Source organism: Pygocentrus nattereri, chromosome 27 (genome assembly GCF_015220715.1).
Source record: "Pygocentrus nattereri isolate fPygNat1 chromosome 27, fPygNat1.pri, whole genome shotgun sequence".
NCBI lineage: Eukaryota > Metazoa > Chordata > Actinopteri > Characiformes > Serrasalmidae > Pygocentrus > Pygocentrus nattereri.
This window is the reverse complement of record NC_051237.1, coordinates 23,791,088-23,817,618: the sequence shown is the minus strand read 5'-3', so window position 1 is coordinate 23,817,618 and position 26,531 is coordinate 23,791,088. Positions and strand designations below refer to the sequence as shown.

The 26,531-nt window shown below is 39.8% G+C and overlaps 3 protein-coding genes across 3 annotated transcripts; all 3 read left to right on the top strand.

Moving 5' to 3' along the window:
• The first annotated feature begins 262 nt into the window (after positions 1–262).
• LOC108438432 (putative gustatory receptor clone PTE03) lies at positions 263–1,195 on the top strand. The gene has a single exon (XM_017716223.1). The coding sequence runs from the start codon at positions 263–265 to the stop codon at positions 1,193–1,195; it is 933 nt and encodes a 310-aa protein (XP_017571712.1).
• A 15,467-nt stretch (positions 1,196–16,662) lies between these two features.
• LOC108438431 (putative gustatory receptor clone PTE03) lies at positions 16,663–17,598 on the top strand. The gene has a single exon (XM_017716222.1). The coding sequence runs from the start codon at positions 16,663–16,665 to the stop codon at positions 17,596–17,598; it is 936 nt and encodes a 311-aa protein (XP_017571711.1).
• Positions 17,599–24,806: 7,208 nt separating this feature from the next.
• On the top strand, positions 24,807–25,751 carry LOC108438430 (putative gustatory receptor clone PTE03). The gene has a single exon (XM_017716221.1). The coding sequence runs from the start codon at positions 24,807–24,809 to the stop codon at positions 25,749–25,751; it is 945 nt and encodes a 314-aa protein (XP_017571710.1).
• Positions 25,752–26,531: the final 780 nt, after the last annotated feature.

The following is a 26,531-nucleotide window of genomic DNA, read 5'->3' as shown; positions in this document are numbered from 1 at the left end:
ACTAGTCCGTTAATTAGTCAGTGAACCACTAAGGAATTTGTATATGTCCAGTAGAGAATATATAAATATAGACACACAAAGCTGTTGTCCTCATCACAGCCTGTGCAGATATAGAATCTTCATTGTGCTCAGTATCTTCACTCTCATTTATAAAGTTTATGATGCCTGAATGAAGACCTAGAATACTGGTGTGAGCATGACAAGATTACACTGACTAACCTTTAGTTTTTTTTAAGGCTATTTCATGACTTCATGGACATTGATGGATTATTCTACTAATGTTACATATTTGTCTTTGGAAGGGCATGTGGAGTTGGAGAAATATAGATATGTATACTTTGTAATTTCTCTTTCAGTTTATCTACTGATAATTTGCTGTAATACTGTTGTCATTTATGTTATTTACACAAACAAATGTCTCCATGAGCCGATGTACATCTTTATTGCTGCTTTACTTTGCAGTGCTCTCTTTGGAACGACTGGCCTTTACCCTAAATTACTGAGTGACTTTCTTTCAGAAAAACAGGTTATTTCTTTTGGAGCCTGTCTGTTTCAGGCCTATTGGATTTATACATATTTTGCATTAGAGTTTACACTATTATCAGCCATGGCCTATGACAGATATGTGTCCATATGTAAACCCTTACAATATGCCACTCTTATAAAAATATCCACTGTTAAAAAGCTCTTATTTTTCTGTTGTTTTTTTCCTTCCTGCCAAAATAGCATATCACTAATACTAACGTACCGACTTCAGCTGTGTAAATTTAAATTAAACAGAATATACTGTAATAATTACTCAATCGTTAAATTAAGTTGTGGAGATGTGACTGCTAACAATTCTTTTGGACTCTATAGTTTAATTGTTAATGCATTTCCACCACTGATCTTCGTAATCTACTCATATGTTAGAATACTTGATGTCTGTTTAAGGAATTCAAAAGAGTTTAGAAGCAAAGCTCTGCAGACCTGCTTACCACACCTCATCATTTTCATCAGTTTCACTGTTACCTCCTGTTTTGAAGTGATTAACAGCAGATTAGAAGGAAATATGCCGCATATTTTTGCCATGATAATGTCAGTTGAAAATCTGGTCATCCCTCCTTTAATCAATCCCATAATATATGGACTGAAACTACAAAAGATTTTTACAATAATAAAGAAAATAATTTGGGAGAGGAGACTGAAAATGTAATTAAAATCCTAAAATGTTTGACTGTGTGTGCATATAAGAGTGCTTTCATGTATTTCAAAAAGAAAATGTATTTTATTTATTTTATTTATTTATTTTTATTTCTTACTAATTTTTTTATGTGCCAATGTTGGAATTTGACTGTACATTCTGTATAACTTCACATTAGCTTTAAAATAATATGTCAGATGCAAAATATTGTACTGAAACTGTAATCACAGATTATTCTGAAAGGGCCTCATTTTCCAGGGTTTTCCTAAGTTTAATGTTAAATGTTGCTCTTCAATGTGTATCAGTTCTGTGCTTACCTAAGAAAGAATCCCAAATAAGACAACTATGGTAAAATCAGTGGGTTTTAAGAAGATTTGTTTCCCCTTAAGATTTTGTTGGTGAATGAGACCCATTGTTTTTTGCTCCAGATGGACAATAAAGAAAACACACCATCAATAGATAGCAGAGCTTTCAGGACAAAAAAGCCTGAAAGCATCAGAAAATGTTTTGACTGTTCATCAACACCTAAGAGCAATTAATAATAATACTCTGTAATAACTTAGTTTGTGAGCATCTGTGTGTTATGGAGATATTTTGTTTTAATCAGGTGAAATCATATATAGTCTCTGGCAATGACATTATTCTTTGTATTTCAAATATTATAAACTCTTTGAACATCATGGCCTTTGGTTTTCTTCATATTCCATCTTTATATGCTTATAATGTTTTAAAAGCTGTATATAGTCATGTGAATAAGTGTATACATCCCTTTAAATTTGTTCATACAGGTATCTGGTCTTCACTTAAACAATGCTGATAAAAATGACAATTTAACAAGTGAAACTTTGTTAAAAAAATCTGTACACACCTATATATAGCAATACTTCACAAACTGATGATTAAAACACCAGTATAGAATATTTTAGAGGAGTGTGTCTAATTTAAAAGAGGTCTGAGAGATCTGGGATCCATGCTAGTTAGGGATCCAAGCACCATAGGTTCTTCTTCTTAGTATTCTTTTTTTGCTCTAAAACTGGTTGGGGAAAAGACACCATAAGCCATCCAGGGACCAAACTTGGAGGGTCTGCCCGAAAGCCTCCCCACTACTCAGGCAAATGAAATTATCCCATTTGCCCAGGTGGTGGTGCTATAGAACAATTTTTCATTTATTGGCCATATGTACTGAACCATGAGAACAAAAATTCTGATGAATATGAAATTTATTTTCAGGTATTAGTCCTTGCATTATCACAAATAATTCATACAATCTTTATTATCTTGAGATAGCTGCCCAGAAATATATTTCAACATTTTTCTACTAGTCTGTGATTTTTTCAAAATATCAAACTGTTCAATGTAATGAAGGAGTTATTTAACTTCAACAAACATTTCAAGCGCTTACCATTGGCCAATTCAATGTTTCTTTCTATTGACCCAAACACACTTGGCCACAGAAACAGCAATACATTCTCCAGCATTAAAAGCAAAATACTACTTCAAACATACACACTTCTCAAAGGCTTTACAATATTTATTTTTACAATATTTATCATGGGTTCCCCCAAGCCTGACAATTTTGCAAGTCTTAAAAAACTCTGTGTTGTTTTTCTGTAAATCAGGATTTGAAAAGTGATTTTATCATTTTTATTTATTTAATTGTATTGCATTGTCTCAAGCTTGGCCTTAAAATATCCAGTTAAATCTTAAGGCCAATAATTATGTATAAAATCTTATCTTTTCAGCTTGGTATCTTTGCAAGTTATGAATCGATCAGTTCAGCATTGCTTATACTTCAGAGGCTTTTATTCATCAGAATTTGTCGGATTCTGTCCTGGCCGTTGGGCCAGCTTTTCAACCTCTCACAGATTGTTGAGGGGGCAGTCTACATGTGTTTTTGAACTTGTAGAAGGCTTAAGACCAAGTTCCCCAATATATCTTGTGGGAGGTCCTTTGGAAGCATGGGGTCCTGGGGCTACTATTCTGGCCCATTCAATCTCTGTACTCCTGGAGTGAGAGCTGTGTTTGTATACTCGGCATTAAGTCAGACTCTTTCAGCGTTAGCAATGGATTCTGCCAGGGTTGTGCCCTGTCTCCACTCCTGTTCATGATATTCATGGACAGAGTGTCAGGGCCTAGCTGGGGTCAGGAGGGCCTTATATGTGGAGGCTGGAGGGTGGCATCTCTGCTATTTACAGATGAAGATGTTCTTTTGGGTGGATCACATGGTTGCCTCCAGTGCTCACTGGAGGGGTTTGCAGCTGAGTGTGAAGCAGTAGGTATGTGGATCAGCACCTCCAAGTCTAAGTCCATGGTCTTAGCCTGGAAAAGGATGGCATGCCCACTCCAGGTAAGGGGAAAAGACCTGCCGCAGGTGGAGGAGTTTAAGTATCTTGGGGTCTTGTTCACGAGTGATGGGAAGAGATGGTGAGATCGGCCATAGGCTGGGACAGGCGGCAGCAGTAATGCAGTCACTGTACCAGACTGTATTGGTGAAGAGGAAGCTGAGCCATAAGGTAAAGCTCTCTGTTTACTGGTCAGTCTACATCCCGACCCTCATCTATGGTCATGAGCTGTGGGTAATGACCAAAAGAAAAAGATACAAAAAAATAAATGAATACAAGGGGTGGAAATGACCTTTCTTCACTGGGTGGCAGGCGACACTCTACTTGATAGGGTGACGAGCTCAGCCATTCGGGAGGAGCTTGTTGTAGAGCCACTACATCTCCGCATTGAGAGGAGCCAGCTGAGATGGTTTGGGCATCTGATCCGGGTGCCCCCTGGATGACTCCCGGTGGGGGATGTACCAGGCACGGCCTACCGAGACAAGACCCTGGGGTCGTCCTAGGACCCGCTGGAGGAATTATATCTCCAAGTTGGCCTGGGACTGCTACTCCGATTCTATCTGGACTGAGTAGGTAATGACAATGAAGATGAAGATGCATCTATTTCACCTACATGCCAAACACCACTGGTGACAAGTCTGCAACATAACAACTGGAATGACGACCAGGAGGGCCTAATTATAGAGGTACCGATCAGGTTCCTGGTTCCACCTCCACCTCTTCATTGGATGTGGGATCGTGTCTGGAGATGAGGCTGGCCCTAACAAACAAAATCGATCCATGCCTGTGTGATGAGGCAGATGCATTGCCCATCACTAGAGATTGTGTGTGTGTGCAATACTTACCTGAACACCTACCTGTGATACTCACCTGTTGACAGTTACCTTGCAGAGGCAGCAAAAGGGAGGCTAAGCAGATAGAGCTCACTCACGAATGTGCCGAAGGGCCCACGGCTAGCTCATGAGAGGGGTGATATCTGTAGCCTATGTCACAGAAAGTGGAGTAAGACAGCGTAGCAAATGTGTATATTGCAGCTTGACACTTTTATCGGTAATGGGATCTTGAGACCTTGTAATATCGGTTGTGCTTTTATTTTCCTTGTTTTTAATCCACACTTGTGGGACAGCAACACCCCTGCTGAGGAGAATGGAAGAGCTCAGGTAATGCACGGGCGGGGCTAACCCTATAAGAAGTGAGGGAAAGGTTCTGGGAGGAGGCTAGCTCAGATACTCACCTCAGATTGTGAGGAGATTGAGGAGTAGAGCAAAGCTAGACAATTTAGTCTTATGGCCTTGCGGCCTAAGACTACTTATACTTACCTGTGCTGCTATTGAGTCAGGTCAACATTTTAACCATCGTTTATTTTGTGTTTGTACAGTTTTCTTTTGTGTTTTCACTTTTGTAAATAAATCACGCCAGTGTTTGCAAGGAATCATTCCAAGTCAGTCCATCTTCAGCCTGCATCTCCATTCCTCAAACCCATTCAGCTACAACCTACCCGGTGACTTCGTGTCTCCTCACGGAGTTCGGCGAAACATCGTCACATTATGGTGGCAGCGGTGTCTGTTTCCCTTGACAGTCGTCATATAAGGACAACAGCAGAGTAAGATTTCTACAAATGGCCGCAGCGATTCACACTGTGATGGCTGTAATGAGCACAGCTATGGCGAAAAGACAACACTGAAGAACTGGAGTCGGAAAAAAAAAAAACAAACAAACATGGCGGCGAGCATGTAGACCATGAACGGCGTGACAAAGGATTGAGGAAACTGTACATAAAGGACTTTTGGTGTAGTTCTGAGGCATATCTGGAAAAAAAAATGCCTCCAAAGAAAGTGGCAGCGAGCTCTCATGCGGAGGAGCAGAATGAGAGTGCGAGAGAGCAATGGCGGCAGCCAATGACATCAGCGGAGTCCATCGCTGGCAGAACAACGGTGAGCCTAGAGCAAGTCTGTGAGTTACTCCAGGGCTTCATTGCCGAACAGAGGAGTAAAGATGAGCTCATACACCGCGAAATGGTAAGACAGGAGCAAAGATGGCAATCACTTCAGCATCAGTTTGGACTCTTACAAGGAGAAGTCCAGAAAAGCCAGCTTGCAGCGAGTCTGGACAGCGCGAGGAGCGAGGAGCAGAGAATGCAACCTCAACCAAGGATTTTACGGACTTCACAAATGGCAGCGGAAAGTCAAAGACAGTGGAAGCAGGAGCGATTTACAGCGCAAATGGTATGGCAAGCTCCCAGAATGCCTACTTTGAAAGAGACTGATGACATCGAACACTTCCTGACTACATTTGAACGCTTAGCACAAGCTGCGCAATGGCCTGTAGAGAGCTGGGCACTTCACCTGATTCCTTTGTTAGAAGGCAAAGCAAGAGCGGCTTATGTTGCAATGGATGCTGAGGATGCGTGTGACTATCAGAAAGTAAAGAGTGCAGTATTGAGAAAGTACGAAATTAACAAAGAGACTTATAGGCAGCGTTTCAGAGACGGTGCTGTGAGAGCGAATGAAACACCCAAGGAATTGTACACCAGATTGAAGGGACTGTATGAGAAATGGATGACGCCACATGAAAAAACCAAAGAGCAGATTGGTGACACCATTATCATGGAACAGTATCTCAAGATGGTGAACCCTGAGCTCCGCAGCTGGATTATCGAATGCAGCCCAACATCAACAGATCAAGCAGTCACACTCGCAGAAGCATACATCGCAGCAAGACAAGCAGAAGGAAAGTTCCGGCTGGGAGATCTGAGCACACCACGGTACAGCTGTGAGCCCGGTAAGTTTGGGGACGGTTATGGTAGTGGTTCTAAACCCCAGGTTTTTAGATCATCCACGCAAGGTTACCGGCAAAGCTCAGACAAAATTAAAGCCAGAACTAGTAACATCAAATACAGCCCAGATAAAACTATCAAATGTTTTAACTGTAATCAAATGGGTCATAAAGCTAACACATGCCCTAAGCTTCAGAGTAGTACTAACTAGCTATGTTATACACCTGCAGGGAAAGAGAGTTTTAAACCAAAAGAGTTCAGTAAAGATGTGATTTTAACAGTCAAAGTAGGAGGCAAAAAGCGTAAAGCGCTACTTGATACTGGTGCAAGCCAAACATTAGTGCTAGCTGACTGTCTCCCAGAGACACAGTTAAAATACACAGGAGAGCTCACAGTTAAATGCATACATGGGGGGGAGCAGATTTACCCAACAGCAGAGGTTAACATCGAGGTTAATGGTCAAATATACTTACTGAATGTGGGTATTTTGCAAGAAGCCCCCTATGATGTAATCCTTGGCAGAGACATACCAGTGCTGGTAGACCTCTTAATTCAGAAGCAGAATAATGCTGAAGCTATGGTAATGACCCGGGCACAGACTAAAAATGCAGGGCAAGAAAGTGTAGCATTACTGAAGGAACTACCATTTTGTGAAGTCACCAAAAACCGTAAATCTAAAGCTGTTCGAAGGCAGGAAAAAGTCAGAGGTACAACCATAGAGGAGCAAGTAATGCCACTAGAACTCGATGCAGCAGGGATAATATCTGACATAGCCAAACAGCAAGCGGAAGACCCTACGCTAAAACCTTTGTTTTTAAAATGTACTGAAGCCACAGCTGAAGGTGACAAACAGTTCATTTTAAAAGACAACATTCTATACAGGATCAAGGGCGAGTACGAACAGCTTGTAGTCCCCAAAAACTTAAGACAGCAAGTACTCAAACTGGCACACTCAGAGCCTTGGGCAGGTCATATGGGGACAATTAAAACACTAAGTAGGATAGTCAGTAGGTTTCACTGGCCACGTCAATACCAAGATGTGGTAGAATATTGTAAAACATGTCCTGAATGCCAACTTACAGCCCCTTTAAAAAGTGCAGGAAAGGTTCCCATGATTAACTTGTCCATTGTAGACGTTCCATTTTCACATATTGCCATGGACATAGCAGGACCTCTTCCAAGAAGTCGTGGGGGTAACCGCTATATCCTAGTAATATGTGATTATGCAACAAGGTACCCAGAGGCATTTGCACTGAAAAAGGTGAAGACAAGGCAGATTGTCAACGCCTTAATCCAACTTATTTCACGGGTAGGAATCCCAAAAGAAGTTTTAACGGATCAGGGGTCTAATTTTACATCCAGGCAGCTCACTGATGTTTTTAAACTACTGGGGGTTAGGGGTATCAGAACCACACCATACCACCCTCAGACTGATGGGCTAACTGAACGCTTCATCCAGACCCTGAAGTGCATGCTATGGCGTTTTGTCTCCGAGGTTGGAGCAGATTGGGACACATGGCTCCCATATGTCCTATTTGCATACAGAGAGGTGCCACAACGGGATTTTCACCATTCCAGCTTCTCTATGGCAGAGAGGTGAGAGGACCGTTAGACGTCCTGAAAGAGGCCTGGGAAGGCAAGGACACGGTGCAAAAGCTGAATGTTCTCTCACACGTTCTCAAAATGAGAGAAAAAATGTCAAAGATCACAGAGCTTGTGAGGGACAACATGGAGAAGGCACAGCACCGGCAAAAGACTTGGTATGACCGCACAGCAAGGAACAGAGTGCTCAAGTCTGGCGAGAAAGCCCTGGTTCTTCTGCCAACATCGGATACCAGTCTTTTAGCAAAATGGCACGGGCCTTATGAGGTGCTCAGGAGGGTCAATCAGACGACCTATGAGTTATCTCTTCCCGATAGGAGGAAAAAGACACAAGCATTCCACATCAACATGCTGAAGGCATGGAATGAAGCAGACCACAACAGTTCAGAGCAACTGTGGGTACGAGCTGTTCAGGACGAAGAAGAAACCACAGAGCAGTACTTCCCAACAGCCAATGAGAGCGGCTCAGCACCTGACTTGTCTCACCTCAACATCACACAGCGTGAGGAACTGGAGAGAGTCATCCCTTCAGGACTCTTCAGAGCAGACCCCGGTAGGACGGACGACATCCAGCACAACATCAGACTGCTGAAAAGTGAGCCAATCCGGCAGACCAACTGCAGAGTACCGGCGCGTTTGATCCCAGAACTGAAGAAGGAGGTAGAGACTATGCTCGAGATGGGGGTGATAGAACCTTCAACCAGCGAATGGTGCAGCCCAGTGGTTCTGGTTCCAAAAAAGGATGGAGGACTGAGATTTTGTGTCGATTTCTCTAAATTGAACTCTGTATCAGCTTTTGATCCTTATCCAATGCCGAGAGCGGATGAGCTGATCGAAAGACTGGGCAAAGCAAAGTTCCTGTCAACACTAGACCTTTGCAAGGGTTATTGGCAAGTTCCTTTAAGTCTAGAGGCTAAGGAACTTACAGCTTTTCGTGTACCTTCAGGATTATACCATTTTTCTGTAATGCCTTTCGGGTTGCATGGAGCTGCTGCGACGTTCCAAAGGCTGATGGACAGTTTACTGAAGGGTACAGAAGAGTTTGCTGCAGCTTACATCGATGACGTAGTCATCTACAGTGAGTCTTGGGAGGAGCATGTGTATCATGTCAGCGAGGTACTGCGACGAATCAGCAAGGCGGGACTGACTGCGAATCCGGCCAAGTGTCAGTGGATGGCAAAGATGAAAGACACTAATGCTAGAATAACACGGTGGTATTTGTCGCTACAACCCTTTAAATTTCAGGTGCATTACCGGAAGGGGGCGCAGAACACCACTGCGGACTTCCTCTCTCGTCACAATGAGTTGTGATGTTGATAAGGGGGGGGGTGTGTGATGAGGCAGATGCGTTGCCCATCACCAGAGATTGTGTGTTTGTGCAATACTTACCTGAACACCTACCTGTGATACTCACCTGTTGACAGTTACCTTGCAGAGGCAGCAAAAGGGAGGCTAAGCAGATAGAGCTCACTCACGAATGTGCCGAAGGGCCCACGGCTAGCTCATGAGAGGGGTGATATCTGTAGCCTATGTCACAGAAAGTGGAGTAAGACAGCGTAGCAAATGTGTATATTGCAGCTTGACACTTTTATCGGTAATGGGATCTTGAGACCTTGTAATATCGGTTGTGCTTTTATTTTCCTTGTTTTTAATCCACACTTGTGGGACAGCAACACCCCTGCTGAGGAGAATGGAAGAGCTCAGGTAATGCACGGGCGGGGCTAACCCTATAAGAAGTGAGGGAAAGGTTCTGGGAGGAGGCTAGCTCAGATACTCACCTCAGATTGTGAGGAGATTGAGGAGTAGAGCAAAGCTAGACAATTTAGTCTTATGGCCTTGCGGCCTAAGACTACTTATACTTACCTGTGCTGCTATTGAGTCAGGTCAACATTTTAACCATCGTTTATTTTGTGTTTGTACAGTTTTCTTTTGTGTTTTCACTTTTGTAAATAAATCACGCCAGTGTTTGCAAGGAATCATTCCAAGTCAGTCCATCTTCAGCCTGCATCTCCATTCCTCAAACCCATTCAGCTACAACCTACCCGGTGACTTCGTGTCTCCTCACGGAGTTCGGCGAAACATCGTCACATTATGGTGGCAGCGGTGTCTGTTTCCCTTGACAGTCGTCATATAAGGACAACAGCAGAGTAAGATTTCTACAAATGGCCGCAGCGATTCACACTGTGATGGCTGTAATGAGCACAGCTATGGCGAAAAGACAACACTGAAGAACTGGAGTCGGAAAAAAAAAAAACAAACAAACATGGCGGCGAGCATGTAGACCATGAACGGCGTGACAAAGGATTGAGGAAACTGTACATAAAGGACTTTTGGTGTAGTTCTGAGGCATATCTGGAAAAAAAAATGCCTCCAAAGAAAGTGGCAGCGAGCTCTCATGCGGAGGAGCAGAATGAGAGTGCGAGAGAGCAATGGCGGCAGCCAATGACATCAGCGGAGTCCATCGCTGGCAGAACAACGGTGAGCCTAGAGCAAGTCTGTGAGTTACTCCAGGGCTTCATTGCCGAACAGAGGAGTAAAGATGAGCTCATACACCGCGAAATGGTAAGACAGGAGCAAAGATGGCAATCACTTCAGCATCAGTTTGGACTCTTACAAGGAGAAGTCCAGAAAAGCCAGCTTGCAGCGAGTCTGGACAGCGCGAGGAGCGAGGAGCAGAGAATGCAACCTCAACCAAGGATTTTACGGACTTCACAAATGGCAGCGGAAAGTCAAAGACAGTGGAAGCAGGAGCGATTTACAGCGCAAATGGTATGGCAAGCTCCCAGAATGCCTACTTTGAAAGAGACTGATGACATCGAACACTTCCTGACTACATTTGAACGCTTAGCACAAGCTGCGCAATGGCCTGTAGAGAGCTGGGCACTTCACCTGATTCCTTTGTTAGAAGGCAAAGCAAGAGCGGCTTATGTTGCAATGGATGCTGAGGATGCGTGTGACTATCAGAAAGTAAAGAGTGCAGTATTGAGAAAGTACGAAATTAACAAAGAGACTTATAGGCAGCGTTTCAGAGACGGTGCTGTGAGAGCGAATGAAACACCCAAGGAATTGTACACCAGATTGAAGGGACTGTATGAGAAATGGATGACGCCACATGAAAAAACCAAAGAGCAGATTGGTGACACCATTATCATGGAACAGTATCTCAAGATGGTGAACCCTGAGCTCCGCAGCTGGATTATCGAATGCAGCCCAACATCAACAGATCAAGCAGTCACACTCGCAGAAGCATACATCGCAGCAAGACAAGCAGAAGGAAAGTTCCGGCTGGGAGATCTGAGCACACCACGGTACAGCTGTGAGCCCGGTAAGTTTGGGGACGGTTATGGTAGTGGTTCTAAACCCCAGGTTTTTAGATCATCCACGCAAGGTTACCGGCAAAGCTCAGACAAAATTAAAGCCAGAACTAGTAACATCAAATACAGCCCAGATAAAACTATCAAATGTTTTAACTGTAATCAAATGGGTCATAAAGCTAACACATGCCCTAAGCTTCAGAGTAGTACTAACTAGCTATGTTATACACCTGCAGGGAAAGAGAGTTTTAAACCAAAAGAGTTCAGTAAAGATGTGATTTTAACAGTCAAAGTAGGAGGCAAAAAGCGTAAAGCGCTACTTGATACTGGTGCAAGCCAAACATTAGTGCTAGCTGACTGTCTCCCAGAGACACAGTTAAAATACACAGGAGAGCTCACAGTTAAATGCATACATGGGGGGGAGCAGATTTACCCAACAGCAGAGGTTAACATCGAGGTTAATGGTCAAATATACTTACTGAATGTGGGTATTTTGCAAGAAGCCCCCTATGATGTAATCCTTGGCAGAGACATACCAGTGCTGGTAGACCTCTTAATTCAGAAGCAGAATAATGCTGAAGCTATGGTAATGACCCGGGCACAGACTAAAAATGCAGGGCAAGAAAGTGTAGCATTACTGAAGGAACTACCATTTTGTGAAGTCACCAAAAACCGTAAATCTAAAGCTGTTCGAAGGCAGGAAAAAGTCAGAGGTACAACCATAGAGGAGCAAGTAATGCCACTAGAACTCGATGCAGCAGGGATAATATCTGACATAGCCAAACAGCAAGCGGAAGACCCTACGCTAAAACCTTTGTTTTTAAAATGTACTGAAGCCACAGCTGAAGGTGACAAACAGTTCATTTTAAAAGACAACATTCTATACAGGATCAAGGGCGAGTACGAACAGCTTGTAGTCCCCAAAAACTTAAGACAGCAAGTACTCAAACTGGCACACTCAGAGCCTTGGGCAGGTCATATGGGGACAATTAAAACACTAAGTAGGATAGTCAGTAGGTTTCACTGGCCACGTCAATACCAAGATGTGGTAGAATATTGTAAAACATGTCCTGAATGCCAACTTACAGCCCCTTTAAAAAGTGCAGGAAAGGTTCCCATGATTAACTTGTCCATTGTAGACGTTCCATTTTCACATATTGCCATGGACATAGCAGGACCTCTTCCAAGAAGTCGTGGGGGTAACCGCTATATCCTAGTAATATGTGATTATGCAACAAGGTACCCAGAGGCATTTGCACTGAAAAAGGTGAAGACAAGGCAGATTGTCAACGCCTTAATCCAACTTATTTCACGGGTAGGAATCCCAAAAGAAGTTTTAACGGATCAGGGGTCTAATTTTACATCCAGGCAGCTCACTGATGTTTTTAAACTACTGGGGGTTAGGGGTATCAGAACCACACCATACCACCCTCAGACTGATGGGCTAACTGAACGCTTCATCCAGACCCTGAAGTGCATGCTATGGCGTTTTGTCTCCGAGGTTGGAGCAGATTGGGACACATGGCTCCCATATGTCCTATTTGCATACAGAGAGGTGCCACAACGGGATTTTCACCATTCCAGCTTCTCTATGGCAGAGAGGTGAGAGGACCGTTAGACGTCCTGAAAGAGGCCTGGGAAGGCAAGGACACGGTGCAAAAGCTGAATGTTCTCTCACACGTTCTCAAAATGAGAGAAAAAATGTCAAAGATCACAGAGCTTGTGAGGGACAACATGGAGAAGGCACAGCACCGGCAAAAGACTTGGTATGACCGCACAGCAAGGAACAGAGTGCTCAAGTCTGGCGAGAAAGCCCTGGTTCTTCTGCCAACATCGGATACCAGTCTTTTAGCAAAATGGCACGGGCCTTATGAGGTGCTCAGGAGGGTCAATCAGACGACCTATGAGTTATCTCTTCCCGATAGGAGGAAAAAGACACAAGCATTCCACATCAACATGCTGAAGGCATGGAATGAAGCAGACCACAACAGTTCAGAGCAACTGTGGGTACGAGCTGTTCAGGACGAAGAAGAAACCACAGAGCAGTACTTCCCAACAGCCAATGAGAGCGGCTCAGCACCTGACTTGTCTCACCTCAACATCACACAGCGTGAGGAACTGGAGAGAGTCATCCCTTCAGGACTCTTCAGAGCAGACCCCGGTAGGACGGACGACATCCAGCACAACATCAGACTGCTGAAAAGTGAGCCAATCCGGCAGACCAACTGCAGAGTACCGGCGCGTTTGATCCCAGAACTGAAGAAGGAGGTAGAGACTATGCTCGAGATGGGGGTGATAGAACCTTCAACCAGCGAATGGTGCAGCCCAGTGGTTCTGGTTCCAAAAAAGGATGGAGGACTGAGATTTTGTGTCGATTTCTCTAAATTGAACTCTGTATCAGCTTTTGATCCTTATCCAATGCCGAGAGCGGATGAGCTGATCGAAAGACTGGGCAAAGCAAAGTTCCTGTCAACACTAGACCTTTGCAAGGGTTATTGGCAAGTTCCTTTAAGTCTAGAGGCTAAGGAACTTACAGCTTTTCGTGTACCTTCAGGATTATACCATTTTTCTGTAATGCCTTTCGGGTTGCATGGAGCTGCTGCGACGTTCCAAAGGCTGATGGACAGTTTACTGAAGGGTACAGAAGAGTTTGCTGCAGCTTACATCGATGACGTAGTCATCTACAGTGAGTCTTGGGAGGAGCATGTGTATCATGTCAGCGAGGTACTGCGACGAATCAGCAAGGCGGGACTGACTGCGAATCCGGCCAAGTGTCAGTGGATGGCAAAGATGAAAGACACTAATGCTAGAATAACACGGTGGTATTTGTCGCTACAACCCTTTAAATTTCAGGTGCATTACCGGAAGGGGGCGCAGAACACCACTGCGGACTTCCTCTCTCGTCACAATGAGTTGTGATGTTGATAAGGGGGGGGGTGTGTGATGAGGCAGATGCGTTGCCCATCACCAGAGATTGTGTGTTTGTGCAATACTTACCTGAACACCTACCTGTGATACTCACCTGTTGACAGTTACCTTGCAGAGGCAGCAAAAGGGAGGCTAAGCAGATAGAGCTCACTCACGAATGTGCCGAAGGGCCCACGGCTAGCTCATGAGAGGGGTGATATCTGTAGCCTATGTCACAGAAAGTGGAGTAAGACAGCGTAGCAAATGTGTATATTGCAGCTTGACACTTTTATCGGTAATGGGATCTTGAGACCTTGTAATATCGGTTGTGCTTTTATTTATCCTTGTTTTTAATCCACACTTGTGGGACAGCAACACCCCTGCTGAGGAGAATGGAAGAGCTCAGGTAATGCAGGGGCGGGGCTAACCCTATAAGAAGTGAGGGAAAGGTTCTGGGAGGAGGCTAGCTCAGATACTCACCTCAGATTGTGAGGAGATTGAGGAGTAGAGCAAAGCTAGACAATTTAGTCTTATGGCCTTGCGGCCTAAGACTACTTATACTTACCTGTGCTGCTATTGAGTCAGGTCAACATTTTAACCATCGTTTATTTTGTGTTTGTACAGTTTTCTTTTGTGTTTTCACTTTTGTAAATAAATCACGCCAGTGTTTGCAAGGAATCATTCCGAGTCGGTCCATCTTCAGCCTGCATCTCCATTCCTCAAACCCATTCAGCTACAACCTACCCGGTGACTTCGTGTCTCCTCACGGAGTTCGGCGAAGCATCGTCACAGCCTGTAATATGAACTGGGTCCCTCTGTCCAATGATATAAACTATAAAAGGTGAGATGGCAGAGGCATTCTGCAGTCTGGAAGACAGGGAGAAGACTTAGGAGAAGGTCTAGATGACAGATTTCAAAGAATTGATTCCCACCTCAATCATGAAAGACCCAGGCACTGATGGTGTAATGAAACTTTTTCCTTTAACTGGAATTGGAATATATATGAGATTTAAAGAAACAGGTGAGCCCCTGCCTTGGAGCCCTGTTGATGTACTCCTCCACAGTAATAGTGTCCTCAATGGTCAAAAGTCACACAGTGTGACAGTATGAACACAGAGGGCACCAGCTGACAGAAGGTCAATTGTGCAAAGAGGCTATTAAGTGGAGATTCTGACATTGTTTTAGCTAAAGATATCTGCCACAACACTATATTTGTGGGAAATGTTTACAGACATGTTAATTACTGGGCTATCTGTGGAGATGGAGCCACATTCCAGGGAGATACAATGGTCTTTGCAATCAGGAGATAATATTCTCCATATAGGTTGGGTTACATTGTGATTTTTCAGCTAAGGTAGTTTTAGAATGATAGAATCCTGAAGTGAGTCAATCATAAACAGGGTCATGGTTTCATGATCATTGTTTCCTACCTACAGAAACAAAAGGGTGTTTTTTTTTTTTCCTTGGGCCTTCCTGAGCAGCTGTGGAGGCAGGCCTGATGGTACTTGATATCAAGGTCTTGGAAATGGTGCTAATAAATAAAGCTATCCGCAGTTCCAGAATCAGTTTATAGTAATTTTTCACATAAAGTATTTGAGTTGTGCATGGGTTTTAATGAGAAACAGACACATCCTTGACCTTCGCAGACAAAAACTGGCAGCAGAATGGGTCATAAAGAGCTCTGTGTTTTTCAAAGTGGCACTGTCATGAGACACCATGATGAGAGTTTCCAAGCAGTAAGCTCATCACATTTCTGCCCTACTTGGCTTGTCCAGTGAACTGTAGGTGATGTTATTGTATGGAAGCGGAAATACTAAGAAGCAACTTATTAGTGAAACAGTGGGCCATACAAGCTCACAGAATGACACTGAGGAATGCTCAATCACTGAGGTACAAAAAGCCTTGTTTGGATTTTTATTGTTGGATTTTTCTAGTCCACTGAGCAGGCACACACAAATGTTCTGTGAACAATGCCAAGCATTGGCTGAAGCAGTGCCATGTGAGGTGAAAGCACTACCATGTTAATGCAGAAATAAAATATTAGAATATGTAAACTTGGAGAACTATATCACGACAATATGTTTATGTATACACACACACACACACACACATATATATATATATATATATATATATATATATATATATATATATATATATATATTCTTGTGCATTGCCTAGTGTATATTTTTATATACTTTATTTTATGTTGACATCTGTACCAACAAAAATGACTTGTGGAGCTACTACTTGGAGAATAATAATTCTGATTGGGAGGCGGGGTACTTACCGGGCCGTTAATTAGTCAGTGAACCGCTAAGGACTATGTATCTGTCCAGTAGAGAATGCATAAAAATAGACACACAAAGCTGTTGTGCTCACCACAGCCTGTACAGCTACAAGACCTTCACTGTATCTTCACTCTCATGCATGGACTTTATGATGCCTGGCTGAATACATAAAAACACTGGTGTGAGCACAACCGGATTACACTGACTAACCAGTTTTAGACATTTTTAGGCTACTTCAAGGAAATTTATGGATGATTTTACAAATGCTACATATTTATCTTTGGAAGGGCATGTGGAGCTGGAGAAATATAGATATGTTTACTTTGTAATTACTCTCATAGTTTTCATACTGATAATTTGCTGTAATTCTGTTGTCATTTCTGTAATTTACACAAACGAACGTCTCCATGAGCCAATGTACATCTTTATTGCTGCTTTACTTTGCAACGCTCTCTTTGGAACGACTGGCCTTTTCCCTAAATTACTGAGTGATTTTCTGTCTGAGAAACAGGTTATTTCTTATGGCGCCTGTCTGTTTCAGGCCTTTTGGATTTACATTTATGCTGGTACAGAGTTCACACTGTTATCAGCTATGGCCTATGACAGATATGTGTCCATATGTAAACCATTACAATATGCAACTCTTATAAAAATGTCCACTGTGAAAAAGCTCATATGTTTCTGTTGGTTTTTGCCCTCCTTTCAAAACTGCATTGCGACTATACTCGCACACAGACTTCAGCTGTGTAAATTTAAATTAAACAGAATATACTGTAATACTTACTCAATTGTTAAATTAAGTTGTGGAGATGTATCTGCTAACAATTCTTATGGACTGTTTAGTTCAAGTCTTAACATATTTCCACCACTGTTCTTCATAATCTACTCATATGTTAGAATACTTGATGTCTGTTTAAAGAATTCAAAAGATTTCAGAAGAAAAGCTCTGCAGACCTGCTTCCCACACATTATTATTTTCATCAGTTTCTCGGTCACCTCCTGTTTTGAAATTATCAATAGCAGGTTAGAAGGAAATGTGCCTCACATTATTAATATGATGATGTCAGTTGAAAATATGGTCATCCCTCCTTTAATCAATCCTATTATATATGGACTGAAACTACAAGAGATTTTTACAATAATAAAGAAATTAATTTGGAAAGAGAAGACTTTTTTAGGTTAAAATTCTAAACTTTTTCACTGTGTATATTAGGAATACTTTCCTGGTTATCAAACACAAAATAAAAAAAAAAAATCTTACTAATATACTTCTTTTTGTGCCAATTTTGTGCCAATTTTTGTGCCAATTTTGATTGTACATTAAGTACATATATAAGTTATATATATATATATATATATATATATATATATATATATATATATATATATATAAGTTTACCTTACTTTTTAAATGATATAGCAGATGCAAGATATTGTACTAAAAACACGGAATATTCTGAAAGGCCTCATTTCCTAAATTTATTCTTTAATTTGCTCTTGAAGGTGTGGCAGTTCTGTTCTTACCTTAGGAAAAATCCCGAATAAGACAACTATGGTATATATCAGTGGGTTTTAAGAAGATTCATTTCTCTTTGTGTTGGTGAATGAGACCCATTAGCTTAAGCTTTCGCTTTATTTGGATAGTCTACTCTCTAGCTGTAGATATTTAGTAGATATTCTATAGACTATCACTTTGTTTCTAGTGCTGTCAAAGCTTTGCTAGTACATTCATATATGTAGATTTTCAGTAAGCTGTCATGTAGTACGGTATAAATGATCAACTGTGACATTATGTAACACACATGAATAGAAACAGGGATCTACTTACATGTTTGTTGACCGTTAGAGGATATTTAGTTGAATGCCTACTGATAGTTGCTTGATATTGCAACAAAGCTGTACAGACAGACTGTGTGAAATACACTACACAGTGTTCAGTCTTTACAATATAATGAATTATAAACATAAATGAACAGTTGTTAAAATTACCCTGCAGTCTGTATGGACTCCGTAAATCCTTTGATGACAATCATATTAAAATTTCTTAACACCTTAAATTGCATTCTTAGTTGATAAACAACATGTATTCTATTGATTGAGTTAATGATGTGTTTGTTGAAACAAAGATAAAGATATATGCACATGTGGTTGAGAATCAATTGATAAACTGGTTGATGACTGTCTCTTGACAGGTTGTTGACAGTCTGTAGATGGTTTGTTAATTGTCCATATAGAGTGTCTAAAAGCAGACTATCCAAATAAAGTGTTACCTATTTGTTTGTTGTTGGAACATTGGAATTAAATTTTTTTTTGGAAGACAATGAAGGAGACACACCAGCAGCAACATCGAATGTTTCTGAACAAAAAGGCTCTGAGGCATCAGAACATGTTTTAATCTGTCATGTATTCAGCTAGTCAGCCTATGAACTACACTTCCCAGAGTCCTCCACCTCATCACTTGACTCCAGGAAGATCATCAGCGGCCTATCACCTCTCAAGTTCTCCTGAATACTGATGGTGTTCACCTGTATGTTTTTATCACATGACCTGCCTAGATTGCCTTCTGTGTCTTGTGGTTTACTTTGGAAATGATTCATGCCTGCATATTGGCGATGATATTATATATATATATATATATATATATATATATATATATATATATATATATATATATATATCTGCCTGAATCCCAAAGTAAAGCTTCTTCTCTGTTTTATAACCATGAGTGTCTGCTTACTGGTCATATGTTACATAATCATTAATCATCACTCAACGGTACATAAAAATTCTGAATCATGAGTAAAAACTACTCTAAAACTACTATAAAGTGAAACACAAGGTAACTCATTATTAATGAACTAGGTGTTAATGCTGATTTAGAAAAGTATTATTTTTTTTTTAGAAAAGTATTATTAACTGAAACACATAGTTACTCACTATTAATTAACTAGGAGGTAATGATGTTTAGGAACAGTATTATAAAGTGAAACACATGGTAATTCACTATTAAGGAACTAGGGGTTAATGATGATCAGGGATAGTATTATAATATGAAACACTTTATAATTCACTAGTAATGAACTAGGAGTTAATGATGATCAGTAAAAGTATTATGAAGTGAAACACATGGTAACTCACTATTAATAAACTAGGAGTTAATGATGATTAGGAACAGTATTATAAAGTGAAATACATGGTAACTTACGGTTAAAGAACTAGGAGTTAAAGATGATTGGGGACAATATTATAATATGAAACACACAGTAACTCATTACTAATGAATTAGGAGTTAATGATGATCAGGAATAGTACTATAATGTGAAACATGGTAACTCACTATTAATGAAGTAGGAGTTAATGCTGATCTGGAACAGTATTATAAATTGAACTACATTAGAAATAAAAACCCTTAATGAAATAATGTACTGCAATACAAAAATATCAATAAAGAAATTTTGAAAAAAGTAAGAGTAGATAAGTTGTTTATTGAGTCCTTTTTTATTTGTGAACAGTGCAAATGTGAAAACATCCATGAATTAGTGAGCTACACTACACTGCCAAAAATATTCACTCACCCATCCAAATAATTGAATTCAGGTGTTTCAATCAATTCCATGGCCACAGGTGTATAAAACCAAGCACCTAGGCATGCAGACTGCTTCTACATACAATAGTGAAAGAATGGGTCACTCTCAGGAGCTCAATGAATTCTAGTGTGGTAACTTGATAGGATGTCACCTGTGCAACGTCACCTGTGCAAAGTCCAGTCATGAAATTTCCTCTCTACTAAATATTCGTGTCACATCTGCTGCCTGCCATTCTCCTCCCCACCACAGGAGATCACCGTCTCCCGAATACTAGGCATTTCTTGATCCTCTGACCTCTCTAGTCTGCCATCTTGTGTATATATACCCTGCGTTTGCAGGTGCTCATTGTGAAGTCTTGTTTGGTTTTTCCACAGTTCTGAGCGTTTATGTTTATGATTTGGTTTTCTGGTGTTTTGACCTTGCCTCTTGGTTTGTTTTTGACTACTCTTTTGGATTTGCCCTCTGGATTTGTCTGCTTTCTGTGGCCTGCTTTTTTGGATTTCTGACCCCCTGCTTGTTATTACCTACCTTGCATCAGGAATTAAACTTGCACTTGACTCCTGCCCCTTGTGTGAAGCAGTTTGTGACAATTCCACCATCAACTGTCAGTGGTATTATAACAAAGTGGAAGCGATTGGGAACGACAGCAACTCAGCCACGAAGTTGTCGGCCACGTAAAATGACAGGGTGGGGTCAGCGGATGCTGAGGTGCATAGTGTGCAGAGGTCGCCAACTTTCTGCAGAGTCAATCGCTACAAACCTCCAATCTTCATGTGGCCTTCAGATTAGGCAACAACATCGAGAGCTTCATGGAATTGGTTTCCATGGCTGAGCAGCTGCATCCAAGCCTTACATCAACAAGTGCAATGCAAAGCATGGAATGCAGTGGTGTAAAGCACCACCACTGGACTCTACAGCAGTGGAGACGTGTTCTCTGGAGTGACCAGTCACACTTCTCTGTCTGGAAATCTGATGGACCAGTCTGGGTTTGGCAAAAATGCGCTTCTGGAAGAATGGTCAAAAATTCCCAGAAACACACTTCTAAACCTGTGTATCACTAATACTAACATACCTGCTAGCAATTTCTTTGGACACCACTGATCTTCGTAATCTACTCATATGTTAGAATACTTGATGTCTGTTTAAAGAATTCAAGAGTTCAGAAGCAAAGCTCTACAGACCTGCTTACCACACCTCATCATTTTCATCAGTTTCACTGTTACCTCATGTTTTGAAGTGATTAACAGCAAGTTAGAAGGAAATATGCTGCATATTTTTGCCATGATAATGTCAGTTGAAAATGTAGTCATCCCTCCTTTAATCGAACCTATAATATATGGACTGAAACTACAAAAGATTTTTACAACAATAAAGAAAGTTATTTGGGAGAGGAGACTGAAAATGTAATTAAAATCCTAAAATGTTTGACTGTGTGTGCACATAAGAGTGTTTTCCTGTTTTTCAAAAAGAAAATTGTTCTTTTATTTCGTACTAATATTTTTTGTGCCAATGTTGAAATTTGAATATACATTCTATAGAACTTTACCTTTTAAATAATATATCAGATATAACATTTCATGCGGAAACTCTAAACACAGATTATTCTGAAAGGGTCTCATTTTCCAAAGTCTTCCTAAGTTTAATGTTTAATTTGCTCTTGAAATGTGTGTCAGTTCTGTGCTTACCTAAGAAAGAATCTCAAATAAGACAACTATGGTAAAATCAGTGGGTTTTAAGATTTGTTTCCCCTCAAGATTTTGTTGGTGAATGAGACCCATTGTTTTTGCTCCAGATGGACAATAAAGAAAACACACCATCAATAGATAGCAGAGCTTTCTGGACAAAAAAGCCTGAAAGCATCAGAAAATGTTTTGACTGTTCATCAACAGCTAACAGCATATAATCAGTCTTCATCCTCAGTAAAATGTACTCTGTTATGACTTAGTTTGTGAGCATCTGTGGGTTATGGAGATCTTTTCCTTTAATCAGATGAAATCATAAATAGACTTTGTATTTCAAATATTGCAAGCTCTTTGAACATCATGGCCATTGGTTTAATTCATATTCCATCTTTATATGCTTATAATGTTTTAAAAGCTCTATATAGTCATGCGAAGAAATATTTATATCCCTTTATATTTGAATATACAGGTATCTGGCCTTCACTTAAATTATGTAATTTTCATCAACATTGTTTAACAAGTGAAACTTTGTTTAAAAAAATCAGTACACACCTATACATAGCAATACGTCACAAATTAATGATTAAAACCATTAGAGAATATTTTGGAGGAGTGTGTCTTATTTAAGAGAGGTCTGAGAGATCTGGGATATATGCTCATTAGGGGTCCAAGCATCATGGGTACATGGACCCCTCTTATTTTGGCCAGAGTTTGTCTTCTTAGTATTCTTTTTCTGCTTTAAAACTGGTTGGGGAGAAGACACCATAAGCCATCCAGGGACAAACTTGGACGGTCTGCCTAAAAAACGCCTCACTACTTAGACAAATTAAATGATCCCATTTTGCCAGGTGGTGGTGCTATAGAACAATTTTTCATTTATTGGGCAATATCAACTGAACCATGAGAGCAAAAATTCTGATGAGTCTGAAATTTATTTTCAAGTATTAGTCCTTGCATTATCACAAGTAATTCATACAATCTTTATTATCTTAATAATAACTGGCCAGAAATATATTTCAACATTTTTCTACTACTGTGTGATTTAAAAAAAAAAATCAATGTAAGGAAAGAGTTATTTAACTTCAACAAGCATTTCAAATGCTTAGCATGGGCCAATTCAAAGTTTCTTTTTATCACACTTGGCCAGAGTCAAGAATGGCAATACATTCTCCAGCATGAAATGCAAAATACTACTTCAAACATACACACATTCAAAGGCTTTACAATATTTATCATGTGTTCCACCGAGCCTGACAATTTTGCAAGTCTTAAAACACTCTGTTGTTTTTATGTAAATCAGGATTTGAAGTGATTTTATCATTTTTATTTATTTAATTGTATTGCATTGTCTCAAGCTTGGCCTTAAAATATCCAGTTAAGTCTCAAGGCCAATAATTAGATATAAAATCTTGTCTTTTGAACTTGGTATCTTTGCAAGTTATGAATCAATCAGTTCGGCATTGCTTATTCTTCAGAGGCTTATTCATCAGAGACCATAAATCTGTCAGCAATGGTCTTATTGTGCCCAAATTTTAATGTTTACATTGAAAATAATCAGCTGAAGAAAATTCTAACATTTGGCCTCTATCTGCTTAAATTGGCTCTTGCATAGGTTACTGTACTACCAGCAATCTAATATATCATTATTTCTATCTAAATAAAGACATGACAATTGTTTGAAATGATGGATCAATAATGATCTTTAAAACTTGCAAATATATGTAAATTGCTTAAATTTTCATCAAATCGTGTAATTTGATTTGAACAAATTTTTATCACACAATCAGGTGTTATATTTTATGAGCCACCAGAGGAAGCCAAATCGATAGCTGCAACTGAAATGTATTCATTCTTCTTTCAAATTCTGAAATGTACAATCTGTTAATGACTTTACTGTATTCATCTTTTGGCAAAGAGTATTTCTGAATGTTATGGTTCATCTGTAGCCTGACAATTTAAGTCTTTAAAAAAGGTAAAGTTGCTCCACAATTGTAAAAAGCTTGAAAAGTTATATCATCTTACCATTTCTTGATGTTTTATCCAATCACCTCTAATTTTGTCTGAGATATGTGGAGGTCTGAAAAATGCATAAGCAACCGTATTATTATAATCAAGTGTGAAACATTTGTACAGAATGACAAACAAAAGTGTATTTTGAATAAGTTTGATTATATTACAAAATAATCACAATATTGAAAGTTCAGAAGACTGTAGAGGCCAATGAATATACCCATGGCCAACTTGCTCATGCCAGGCTGATCAAGCATATTTAATATAAAATGATTTATAATTAATTTAATTGAATTTAAGTGCATACCACAGATGCTAAAAGAAATGTCTTAGACCTTCACTGTTTCATTAAATAATCTGCAGATACCTCTTGCCACTGTCGATTTCATGGTGACAACAACCAACAACTGGAATGACTATCAGGAGGGCCTACTCCAGCATTCCTACTCTATGGTCCTCCACCTTTCTTTATACAAACAAATGAATTGGAATATACATGAGATTTAGAGGAACAGGTGAGCCCCTGCCTTGGAGCCCTGTTGATGTACTCCATAGTAACAGTGTCCTCCATGGTCAAAAGTCACACAGTACGACAGCATGAATACAGAGGGCACCAGGTGACAGAACATTAAAAGTAAAGTAGGCTTTTCGTATGTGTATATATATATATATATATATATATATATATATATATATATATATAATATCTCACACACACACACACATTTTTGTAGATTGTTTGTGCATTTTCTGTTTTATATTTTTATATAGTACATATTATGTTGGCATCTGTACCAACAAAAATTACTTGTGGAGCTACTACTTGGAGAATAATAATTCTGATTGGGAGGCGGGGTACTTAATTAGTCAGTTATCAGAGCCGCTAAGGACTATGTATCTGTCCAGTAGAGAATATATAAAAATAGACACACAAAGCTGTTGTGCTCACCACAGCCTGTACAGCTACAAGACCTTCACTGTAATCAGTGTCTTCACTCTCATGCATGGACTTTATGACACCTGACTGAATACATAAAAACACTGGTGTGAGCACAACCGGATTACACTGACTAACCAGTTTTAGACATTTTTGGGCTATTTCAAGAAAATTTATGGATGATTTTACAAATGCTACATATTTATCTTTGGATGGGCATGTGGAGCTGGAGAAATATAGATATGTTTACTTTGTAATTACTCTCATAGTTTTCATACTAATAATTTGCAGTAATTCTGTTGTCATTTCTGTAATTTACACAAACGAACGTCTCCATGAGCCGATGTACATCTTTATTGCTGCTTTACTTTGCAATGCTCTCTTTGGAACGACTGGCCTTTTCCCTAAATTACTGAGTGATGTTCTGTCTGAGAAACAGGTTATTTCTTATGGCGCCTGTCTGTTTCAGGCCTTTTGGATTTACATTTATGCTGGTACAGAGTTCACACTGTTATCAGCTATGGCCTATGACAGATATGTTTCCATATGTAAACCATTACAATATGCAACTCTTATAAAAATGTCCACTGTGAAAAAGCTCATATGTTTCTGTTGGTTTTTGCCCTCCTGTCAAAACTGCATATCAACATTACTAGCATACCGACTTCAGCTGTGCAAATTTAAATTAAACAGAATATACTGTAATACTTACTCAATTGTTAAATTAAGTTGTGGAGATGTATCTGCTAACAATTCTTATGGACTGTTTAGTTCAAGTCTTAACATATTTCCACCACTGTTCTTCATAATCTACTCATATGTTAGAATACTTGATGTCTGTTTAAAGAATTCAAAAGATTTCAGAAGAAAAGCTCTGCAGACCTGCTTCCCACACATTATTATTTTCATCAGTTTCTCGGTCACCTCCTGTTTTGAAATTATCAATAGCAGGTTAGAAGGAAATGTGCCTCACATTATTAATATGATGATGTCAGTTGAAAATATGGTCATCCCTCCTTTAATCAATCCTATTATATATGGACTGAAATTACAAGAGATTTTTACAATAATAAAGAAATTAATTTGGAAAGAGAAGACTTTTTTTAGGTTAAAATTCTAAACTTTTTCACTGTGTATATTAGGAATGCTTTCCTGGTTATCAAACACAAAATAAAAAAAGTAAAACATCTTACTTATATATTTCTTTCCGTGCCAAATGAACACATTTGATTGTACATGCTATATAAATATACCTTACCATTTATATCATATCACATAATATATCAGATGCAAGATACTGCACTGAAACTGTAAACACAGATTATTCTGAAAGGGCCTCTTTTCCTATATTTATTCTTTAAGTTGCTTTTCAATGTGTGTCATTTCTGTACTTACCTACAAAAGAATCCCAAATAAGACAACTACGGTAAATATCAATGGGTTTTAAGATTTATTTCCCCTTAAGGTTATGTTGGTGAATGAGGCTAATTGTTTTTCGCTCCAGATGGACAGTAAAGAAGACACACCATCAATAGACAGACAGAACTTTCTGGACAGAAAGCCTGAAAGGTGTTCATCAACACTTCACAGCACTTAATCATTCCTCATCATAAGTAAAATGTACACTATAGTGACTTAGTTTGTGAGCATCTGTGGGTTATGGAGATCTTTTCCTATAATCAGGTGAAATCATAAATAGACTCTGGCAATGACATTATTCTTCATGTGAAATTTAAGGAGTATTTGCACTTTGAACATCTTTACATTTTGCTTTGCTTTATATTTTATATTTATATGCTTACAATGTTTTAAACATGCCACAGAGAGACACAAATGTATTTCATATTTCAGTCACCTTTTATTTTTGTCTAATAAAACAAATGAATAACAAGCTCTTTGG

What these genes read in the sequence shown, in the direction of transcription:
- LOC108438432 (XM_017716223.1), top strand. Translation starts at nt 263, where the DNA reads ATGGATTATTCTACTAATGTTACATATTTGTCTTTGGAAGGGCATGTG.
- LOC108438431 (XM_017716222.1), top strand. Translation starts at nt 16,663, where the DNA reads ATGGATGATTTTACAAATGCTACATATTTATCTTTGGAAGGGCATGTG.
- LOC108438430 (XM_017716221.1), top strand. Translation starts at nt 24,807, where the DNA reads ATGGATGATTTTACAAATGCTACATATTTATCTTTGGATGGGCATGTG.